Raw genomic sequence first — 11,025 nt, forward strand, 5'->3', positions numbered from 1 at the left:
CTAACGTGGAATAAATGAGATCTCATAAGGTCGGGGCGTGTTTGTCAATGTGGTGATTATGGGAGAAATGTCAACATCCGTGCGTTCTACAACAGGCTTCAGAGTAAAGTTCTGCAGGATGGATGTTAAAAATAAGAATATCTCCATCCGGGCCAGACCTTCTCCTGCACAGATGCGTTTTCCTGCAAGGAAAGAATGAGGAGAACAGGAGATGATGGTAGAGTACTTTTGCTGGTAACTTATTTTAACCCCTCTGCCGTGAGAGTTCCGACGTCTCAGAGTGGGCATGCAGCACTGCATCCTTCTGGGGAATGACTTGAATTAAACTGAGGTCTCAGTGTTCAGAGCAGTGTGAGAGTACTGGGTGGGCCAATGCAATTTGAATGTTTCAGTTTCTCGTGTTGTGTTGCTGCTTTCTGGCTAGCTAGGAGAGAGAAGTGGCATGGCTACAAGTCCCACTTCATGCATCTTTTCTTGGAGGATGCATGAGAGGAGCTCTGGAACTTGTTAAGAAAAGGAGGTAAAGTGAAACTGTAGTATATGGGGTAGAGCTTAGCTGCCCAGAAGTGACCAGCAGATCTGCAGACATCACTGTTCAGACAGTGATGACTGAGCCACTGAAATCTCTGAAGAGGTTCTGGGAGAGGATAGTCTAGGTTCTGACGTAGAAAGAGCTCTTTACCTGTGGAAAATGGCAAGAAGTAGTCACTCTTTCTGAAGGTACCATTTGCATTCAGGAAATGTTCCGGGTTGAATTTTTCTGGATTAGGAAATTCCTTGGAGTCGTGCAGGATGGGAGACAGCAAAGGGAATATCATGGTGTCCTGAATAAGCATAGAGAGGAGAAAGTTAAGTGGAGACATGCCAAAGTAAAGCCCCATCAATCAGTTCCCAGGGCTGAATACATGAAAAGCTCTGCTTTGGTGGCTGCTGCGTGATCCCAGTAAGCTTCACTGTCTGCCAGAATTAAGTGTTGAAATCTCATGAGAAAAGCTGGTGTAAATGCAAGAAGTGCCAGCGGTGGAGTCTCGGGGGACATCTAGGCGGCTTTTTTTCACAGCAGCCATTCATATCTAGGAGCCAGCTAGCTACCTTTCCTCATAGTTGCAGTTCATAGAGTAATAACTGTGTGTATTGGAAACAAAAAGTAGGGATAGGCTGGTTCATAAAAGGAAGGCGACAACATTGTACAACTTAGTGCATAGCATCACCAGAGAAGGACCACTCCCTCTCAGAAATCAGATAATGCTGATTCTGTACTGCTCTCCAGTGTGTATGTAATTTAAGTAAAGCATAATTAATGTAGCACAGCAGGGGATTATGGATGTTCCCAGCCACAGACCTTGGGTATGAAATAGTCTCTGAGCTTGGTGTCCTTGGTCACAGCATGTGGTAGGTTAACTGGAAGGAAATCAATGAATCTCTGGATTTCATGGATCACAGCATCTGTGTATGGCATCTGGCTCCTGTCTGCCATGCAGGGGCTTCGGTCTCGGCCCACCACACGGTCAATCTCCTTGTGAATTCTCTCTGTTGGGGAATAAGTAAATTGAATGGATGTTTCCCAAAGCCTTTCCTCACAGTTGCAGCAAGGCTTGCTTTTCACCCTCCCAAGAACACAGGAACATACTTGGTACTGATGGCTCTCTGCTGGAAGTAAAGCTAAGACTGATGGACATCTCTGCTATTAGGGACTGTTGCCACCAGTGGTAGTGACACAAACTGTCCGCTTTGAACCCATGGCCTATGATATATCTTCAAGTAAATATTCCCTTTCCTCTTACCTTCAATCTCTGGGTATTTCTGGAGAATCAGGAGTCCGTATCTCAGTGTGGTGCTGGTTGTCCCAGTTCCCGCAAGGAACAAGTCAAGTGTGGATCTGGCCAAGGACTCAACAGTGAAAATAGAGTTGCCTTTCTCCTGGAGGGAAATTTGGCAGGATTCTTTGAGTGAAAACAGTAAGAAGCTTTTCTGCAAAGGATGCCTTGTGCCTATGCCGTATGCTTTTAGACTCACCTGATGTCTTTTCAAAAATACAACCCTCCCCGGGACATCAGGATAACAGTTCTTGTATGACACTTGAGGTAATATGGGAAGTGTATGGAATTCCCTCGGTGAGGTTGGTCAACAGCTTTCCCAGCTTTGGCTAGTGCTGTATGCCACTGTTAGCACTGTGCTTACAAGTCTTTCAAAGGGAAATGGAGGGGGGAGAATGAAGGTGCCAAGAAAAGCAAAATTCCCTCAGTATTTGCCAAAGCCCAGTGTGCTGCTACAACTGGGAGGCAATGCAAGGATTCAAATGCTGATATTCCCATCATCCAAAGAGCTCTCACTCACTCACTCTTACATTACCTGTTGCATTTTGTTGATAAAAGCATCAATAAAGTCTCGAGGGCAGCTGGGATCAAAAGATTCCTGGTGTGCTTTTACAATTTCAGTAATGAAGTCATCAATGTTATCAAAGTTTTTTATTAGTTTTTGGTGAGGCCCAGGTAAAGAATCTAAGATGGTTGGGAAGAAGTTGTAGAGCTGCAATGATAAAAGGAGGAAATGCCTATTTTGGTTGATGTGCTTGCAGTCATTTTTTCCCCTGACTGTTACTATGAGAAGCAGTAGACTCTTCTGCATCATGGTTTCACCATACTCAAGGAGCGACGTTACTTGAACTGCTTTAGCAGTTCTGTTCTGCTCTGGAAGTACAATGAGATTTCCATAAAATGAAGTAGCATGCCAATGATAAATGAGTAAAGCAAATTAATATAACGCTAATAACCTAAACGATTAATTCATTTATTAATGAAATGAAATTGCACAAACCTGCATTTGTATTTTGTTCTGGTACTTGTTGTTTTCGTCCAGCAATTCAATTAAATTGAGAAACTTCTTGTCCTCATAGTCAAACCGATCCCCAAATACAATGGAGCAGATGATGTTGGAAACAGCATGGGTTAAGAATTTACCAGGGTTGAAAGGTTTCTCTGCAACAGCAACAACAGAAAGGTAACTTGCTTTCAGTACTTTAGTCATCATCTCCTCCCCTTATAGCTCCAAGGAAGTTTTGCATTCACTTGAGACCCAGATTTGTGCGGTCCTTTAAGAAGATAGTGAGAGGTTTATCCAATTGGATATTCTCTACTTGTACATAACTGATTTTCCTGTCTGAATTCTTTAAGACCCTGTTTTGCCCCGTTCTTTCTACAGCAAGTCTGAGTGACTTGTTTCCCCTTCATCTGACATACATCTTGCAGCAGGACAGACTATTTATTAGAGACTGCCTGAAGAATACCACCAAAACCCAAAGAATCTTCAGATACCTGTGATCAAAAGTAGAGTTTTGACAGCATGGCTACAGAATATTCTAAGGAAATAACTATGATGGAAGCGTGAGGAAAAGTGAGATCAGATCCATGACAGACAGGAAAGTTGAGCTCGGAGACTGCAGTAATGTATATCTCAAGTACGGAAGATAAGAATCATCAAGATGGGAAGGTATGAAATCCTGAAGGGAAAAAAAGAGAGAACAGTTAATGGTAATGTTATGGATCAGCCTCTCCCATGCAGCTCTGGAGCCAGCCCTTCTGTGCCTTGCCCATGACTCCTTGTTGGCTGTACTGTGAGGCACATACAGTGCAGAATCAGTGAGATGAAAAGAGCATGTTTTCTCAGATTCACAGCAGGGATTTTTATCTGTGAATCCAGACTGAATTTTGTTACAGTCTCATTGCAGGTCTGCAAGGTTTCCCAGCAGATGCACATCAGTGTCCTACCATGTGTGTTCCTGATCCTCTCCACCAGAAAGTGAGCTTCCTCCTGGATTCGCTCCTCAATGCCCTTCTTCCCCATTCCAAAATCACGCAGGGTGGTGAGGGCGAATCTCCGCAGTTGTCTCCAGGTCTCCCCATTGCTGGTCACAATGCCTGTTACAAGATAAAACAACAAACCTCCATGAGGAAGTAAGTTTTCTGCCCCCACCCCAGTTCTGGAATAAATATCTACAGCAATTGCTGTATGCCCAAGCCCAACTCTTCTGCTGTTCTGGAGGTGACAAATTGATCAATCTGACCAAGGCACCATTGTTTATTTCCAGAATAAGAGAAATGACACTGAGCCCTCAATAAAAAGGGACCACTGGTACTAAAGTCAACTTGGCCACAAGCAGATGGCTAAGATGAATTCCCAAATGCTTTATGCATTGTATCATCACCGAATACATTGAGGAAATAAAAAATAATACCATGGAATAACCATTTACCTGGAGAAACAGTCTACTGGGAACTGTTGTGGTGAATGAGCCCAGGGCCTCATTGAGTATGACCCTTAACCAGGACAGCCTTTATTTGCTTGTCAGTGTTGTACTCTGGAATTTCCATTTGATGGCACCTGTGCTGTAGGGCTTTTGGCAGTATTTTCAGAAATGGAAGAATAACAGCAATATCTTAGCGGCCCCTTTTGTCAACCAAATTTTAGCCAGAATTTGAAGGTGCTGAAAATTGAAAGGAACTCCCTGGAGCCAGCCTAGGACCTTAAACAGTTCTCCACCTACTGCTAGGTCCAAGGACTGAGTTGGGCTTTTAATACTTTATTCCTCATTTTTGTGTGTAAACGTAGTACTTGAAGTCCACCAGTCGCTCCTCCACTGCCCTTACAGGTGCATTCCTGTACCAATGACATGATCAGTTCTGTATGGCAATAGTACCAGGGAAGTACCTAGGCCTTTCAAGACTTTCTGAATCAGAGGCAGTGCTCCTCTCCCACTGAAGGCGTCTCCATTATCAATTAGGGCTTCTTTCACAACATCGTAGCCGTAGAGCACCACAACCTTTTTGGGGCCTAGATGTATTGTGAAGATAGGGCCATACTTTTTGCTGAGCTGTAGGAAGGAAGAACACAAGGAACACAGTCTACTTGTGCATGTTAATCATGGGAAATTAAGTTTGCAGGTCTTCACCTGGTGAATAAGATCTCTGGAAAGCAATTCATTCCTCAGCCCTTTCCCATCCATCTACCACCATCCCATCACAGTACCCTCAGGATCAGCTCCACAGCCAAACTCACTCCACCTATTTTCTTACAGGTACTGCAGCACAGGCTTTTCTTTTTTTTTTGACAGATGCATGACAGTATCCATGGGAGGGAACAGACGGCGCCGTTCGCCTTCAAACTCCTTTGTTTGGCCCTTGCACTCACAAATTCCCCTCCCAAGAGATTATACCTACCTGCCAGGGAGCTGAGGAAAGGAAATAGAGCCAGGTCCTCCATAAATCAGGGCTGTGCTCTTTTGCCAGAGCAGTGAAGAGATTTGCACGAAGGGGTTGTGGTGGATATGGTGAATGCATCAGGACCTTGTCTAGAAATCTACGGTATACTGCAGTACTGGTGTGAGGCCAATGCAGTCTCAACATGAGTATGGTTACTGCAATTGGCAGCATAATACATCAAAAGCAACCATACAGAAGCTGTGAATTAAGCTGAGACTGTTTGGGCTTTGTCCAAGAGGCAATGCAGGAAAGAAAGAGACATTCTTACCTCCTTGAAGCTTTCCATCAAGTTCCATGGGTTCAGCTGAAAAACATTTCCAATTATGGGGATTGGTGTGGGACCAGGAGGCTCCTTCCCTCTTTGTGATGAACTTCTCCATGCAGCAATGAGAAGGCATGAGATGCAGGCCAGCAAGAGGATTGTTGGCCATCCCAAGAACTCCATGGTGGGCTGAGGAAGGGATGCAAATTGTCAGATGAGTTTGAACTGGGACCTGCAAACCTGAGGATATTTATAAGCTGTAGAAGACAAGCACGTGGATTAAGTCAGCCAATATCACCTCCCTGTTCCTGCTGAGGCAGCAGATTACTTATTAATCTGCTCAAGATTAGAATGAACAAACTAGGGATGAACTCATCGTTAACTCTGACTTTTTGAACACACAGAGCTTGTGTTCCTTTTGTTAATCATCCATGTGGTACCAATAATAATCTAATGCTGCCAAATGATCTCAAAATGCAGAAATACTAGAGCCCATCTGCCAAATGTATGCTTGCTGTTGTCCTCATGCCTAGGGTGATTTCTGGCTGCTTCTCCAACTTGTGTGCAGAATAGAGGGAGCTGTGGATGAAATAGGGGCATCTTCACAAGTGTTTTATAGGTATTTCACCTTCACTTCTCAAACGGAGTAAGAACATTGGTCTGAGGTCACGCATGCAGATTTCCAGGGAAAAAACTGCATTTTTCCCAATCTCTTTTACACAGTGCACAGTATCCATAGCATTTGCTGGAAGATTTGAAAAGTTATCCACAAAGCACAGAGCCCTGTGGCAGCCTGTGCTCTCCTTCGACGTGTGATGTTTCAAGAAACTTTCTGAATATCCAGAGGAGATGTGAAAATCCGTGAAAGTTAATGGCATTCTGATCAGGGAGTAACAGAGTGAGTGGTTTTATTAGTAGTAGTTATTTAATATTACAGAAAAGCATAGGTGATGTATTACACTTCCAACTACTCTTCCTCACACATAACATGGTATACAGATCCAATATATGAGATCGAAATTCTGAGACAAGACTGTGTGTTTGATATGCTTTAGTGAGGAAAGAGACGTGCGCCAGGAGTGTGCTGCAGCAGCAGCCCCTGCTCCAACTACTTTTGAGTCAGCCTCTATGTAAGGACACAGAAAAGCAAGAGACTGTACCGGAGGCAAACCTGCAAGTTCGCCAGCACCTCTGGAAGGCATTCTTCTGCCTTCTGTCAGATCAAGCACATAGGAGAGGAAACTGGATATTAAGTGGGCCACTACACCACCTAAGTGGTCCAAGAGTACCAAAAACCAAAAATAACCTGTTGTGGTTTAACCCATCAGGCAGCTGAACACCACACAAACATTTGCTTCTTCCCCCGGGTGGGGGGAAGATCAAAACTATTCCCTGAGACAGAAGAGGAAAATGGAAACAAAAGTGCAGTGATAACTGTATGTACAGGCGCAGTGTAATTACTCTCCTCTTGCTGACCAAGGTACAGCAAGAATACAACTTGCTGCCGACTGACAGCCAGGAGCAACACAAGGTCTCACTCCAAAATGCACAGTGTCAGTGTCTGCCTTACATGACAAAGACTTTGCTATGACCAGGTGTATTAAGATCCATGAAAAATTCAGCATTCAGTGATTTACAAAACATGCATACTTGTAACATGCTATGCTGGTAGGGCTCAAGATAAGATAAAGATCTTGTTGTGATTCAGGTGATTGCAGAAATGCCATTTGACCAGTCAGCACAAAAGATTTGGTTAAATATTTGTGTTTGAACTCACAGGGCCCAAAACACAACTCAGCTGACTCAGGACCAAGCCAGTGACGTGAGTTCTGCTCTTCAGTCAATTGGAATGTGCCACACACTGTTACACCCCGCCTTGATCTTGGAAAGTGCAAGGCAGTTAATGTAGTATCAGCCTTGGTGTGGCTTGTGCAGTGACTCTTGCAGTAAGCCACTGTGGTGTTGTTCCTGTTGGTGATCATCCGTGAATAGAGCTTAGCTTCAAAGTATAATCACCATGAAATGAGAAGAGGCCCTTCCCCAGCCAGGCAGCAAGTCAGGAACTGGGACACTAAGTTGACAAGTGTGCGTGCTTTGCCAACAGTGCATACGTTCAAGAGAAATGATGATGTGCAACTGACAATATAAAACCTCAGAAAGGCCCTGTGCAGCTGATTGGAACCAGGTGCACGACACAAATTCTGTCACACAGGAGGTCCATCAGTTCTACTCATTTGTGCCACTGAATGTCTCCCGTGCTACAACCACAGATGTCCCGCTCAGACTGTACCTCCTCCATTAAATCGGTTCCAAATTTTCTGTAAGTGATTTTGTGTTCAGGCCTTGAAGTTCAGGCCTGCTGGAAGAGGCTCAGAAGCAACTCTCTCTTTTCGTCTTTCAGAATTTGCAGGAAATCAGTGAGTTTAAATTAGAGTCCCAAAAGATTAGAGCTTGAGAAGCCTTCTGATGGAAACTACTTCGGCTTGGCTCAAAGCTGTGCATGCAGCCATTATTTTTTAATAGTGAATACAAGATGAATGTCTGTGCTTAACTAACATGGGAGGTGCAGATATTGGTATCACGTCCAGGAAACAAAGCAACGGATACCAAATCTGGTGATAAGCATTTGCTGACAGTCAGTGATTTCTGTCTTAATACGCAGAGCCTTTATTAAGGCTGAAATCACCTGAGCTTTGAGATGATCCATAGGGAATTTAGGAAAGCTGTCTCATGCAAAGTTATTGGATAGGCCCAACACTGAAAAAGGTGGAAGCCTCCACCCTCTAATGCAGGGTCTTTGTGTTTGTTAATCTCAGGTATCTGAGTATGCACTGTCATGGAGAAGTGAAGGCCAAACGGCAGTCGGGAACCGAGGTTCCTGCAGTGAACAAGTTACGTTTGAAGAAATCAGGTAAGTCCAATGCAGACTTCATGTTTCATGCCTAGGTTTTGACCACTTGATTTCAGCTACTTGGATACCCATTCTCAGTGTTTACTACTTAGGATGCTGCTGTCTGTATTCCCTGCACTGAGACAAATCCAGCTCCAGCTCCAGCTCCAGCTCCAGCTCAATCCATTTCTTGGTGTATGGGAACTGCTGAATCACAGCCTGAACCTCTGATTGACCACCTGAGGCGAGCACTGAGTCAGCCCTGGGAGCACAGGTGAAGGCAGTTCAGGTGTGTGACCAGAAGGGTTGGAGCCTGGCTGCACCTCACCTAGACCCCATTTAAGGCCGACTGCCCCTGGGGAGGGATCTCTTTCTGGAGATTGCTCCCTTTGGCGTTTCTTTTTCCTGTAAGCCAAGGATATGGCTGAGCTTTTCCTTTTTTTTTTTTTGTTTTCTGTTTCCACCATGGTGATCCCTCTAGTTATACAACCTGTGAAGTACCGGCCTCTTCATGCTGCTCTGCTACTTGTATGTTTGTTGATTGTACACTTTACACTTGGATGGGAATGGTGGCTTTAAGGCAAGGGTGTTGTTCCTATCTTTTTCTGGGAGGAGTTAAATTGTGTCTCTTTCAGATTCAGACTCTCCTCTTCCTTGCCTTAGAAGGAAGTGTCTACAGCAGTGACTGTATAGTGCCTTTGTTTTCCTGAAGGCCTCTTTTGTTGTAGCAGAGCCTACAGTTTTGTTTTTTGCTTCTGCCTCTGCATTCATTATGCTCAAGTGCCCAACTTGGGAGTGTCTCAGTCATGCTGGAACACATCTGCCGTTTACTGATTAATGTCATATTAACTTAGAATGGTGGCTCAGGCAAGTGCTGCTGCCCTGCTAGGGGAAACAGCTCAGGTGGCTTTTTTATTGTTTCCTCGGCTGTTTCATAGAAACAGCGAAAGAAACTCAGGGACCTCTTTAGTGGGCCTGAAACCTGCCGGTTCTGTCCTTTGTTACCACTTGGCCAACTGGCTGACGCTTCCAAAGGTGCTTTCCAGCTCCCTAGAAGCTCTTTATACTTCCAGATGTTCTTAAGTTCTGTGAGATGTATCTGGGAATTAATAGCAACAGGGCAAAGAATGAATTAATCAAGGTTAAAGCCTCTCTTTATGTTGCTACGCGACAAGACTTTGTGTCAAATCTGCCATGGGAAGTCAAGTAGGCCGGCCTCAGTTCTGCAAATAAGGTACAATTTTCTGTGTACTGTCCCACCAGAAGTAAGAGCCTTGACAGCACTGAGCGTGAGCAGGCACAGAGAAAGAGCAGTATGGCTGCACGGAGAGATAGACTTTTATTGCCTGTTACTTTCTAAGTAATGTTTTCCAGTTTAGCAGGGGACAAAACATCTGACCCTTAATCTCTCAGGAAGTGCTAATACTGCTTTGTGTTCCATCAGGTGAATTCAGTGGAAATGCAAGCAGCCATTGGTTGCACTTGCACTGCTGCTTGTACCACGGCACAGTGAGACGCCAGGAGAGACTGGTAGGGCACGGCTTTGGTGCTTCTCTGTATGATGGTGGAGTGTTTGGGAGCTACAGCTTCTTTTTATTTATTTACTTATTTTTCTCCTCCCTTTTGCTGCTTGGCACAGGCTGCCTTCTTGTCTGTTCAGCACGGTGGAAAGTGTCTGGAACAGGCAGGTTGCCTCCCAAGCCACTTAGCCATGGCAAAGTTGAAGGAAGCACAATGAGCTTTCCCTTTTTTTTTTTTTGTTGTTTTTGATGAGTAGAATTCTAACACTTGGTCCAGGTTAGAAATATTAATAAGATAGATGATATTTTTCATGTATTTTCTTTATTTGTTTGTCCGTCAGTCTGTGATATATTTTGCTTTGAAATTTGTGTAACAACAAACAAGTAACTCGTGGTATTTCAAGGCTATTAACACAGCGAAAGAAATGAACATTTGCCTGCTTACCTACACATTATTTAATGCCCCTGTGGTGACATTTCAAGTGCTGTATTATTCCACATAGCTCAGACTCAGCTCTGTCACTGCAATTACAGTAAGCTATACACTGCAGAGAACGTGATCGATCTGGGAAATGCCAGTCCTACATTTCTTTGTTAGCTCATAGAAACCCTTTACCTGAAGCTCGTCAAGTGTCCTCAGTGATTCTTACATACTTCAAAAAAGTAATGGGAAGATTCAAGCTGCATTCATGGAGATCCCAGCATCATTTCATGCTCTTTTCTCTCAATGAGCAATGCTTAATTGCACTTTTAATTCTGACAGGCCCAGTAAGTGCAGTCCAGCCAGTTCCCACATGGTTAGTGAGACCGGAGGTTTTCTAGATGGTGTCTTAAAGCCAGACTGCATTTCTTCTAAATGAGTGAAAAGAAATAGTCAAGGTGTGTCCCTATTTTGGGCAGCGTGTGGGAGTCTAAGCTTTGTGGCGGATTGTTTTCTGCTGGAGTGTGTCCTTCTTGGATCACATAGAAAAGCATGAATCTTGTGTCTGTAAAGAATGTAGGAAGTTATCTGAGTGTCTCAGTCACATCAGGGTGGGCAATGATTGTTGTTCAAGAAGAGTTCTGATGTTGGAGATGGCAACTGTCTTCACTTGT

General features: G+C 44.1%; 1 protein-coding gene across 1 annotated transcript; it reads right to left on the bottom strand.

Moving 5' to 3' along the window:
• On the bottom strand, window positions 1–5,703 carry LOC306946879 (cytochrome P450 2H1-like; the record flags this gene model as incomplete). The annotated part of the gene is made up of 9 exons (XM_079535987.1): window positions 1–182; window positions 683–824; window positions 1,343–1,530; window positions 1,785–1,920; window positions 2,353–2,529; window positions 2,818–2,978; window positions 3,768–3,917; window positions 4,708–4,870; window positions 5,527–5,703. The coding sequence occupies 9 exons, from the start codon at window positions 5,701–5,703 to the stop codon at window positions 1–3; spliced, it is 1,476 nt and encodes a 491-aa protein (XP_079392113.1).
• Between the last annotated feature and the right edge of the window lie 5,322 nt (window positions 5,704–11,025).

Source organism: Tetrao urogallus (assembly GCF_951394365.1).
Source record: "Tetrao urogallus genome assembly, chromosome: 5".
Lineage (NCBI taxonomy): Eukaryota > Metazoa > Chordata > Aves > Galliformes > Phasianidae > Tetrao > Tetrao urogallus.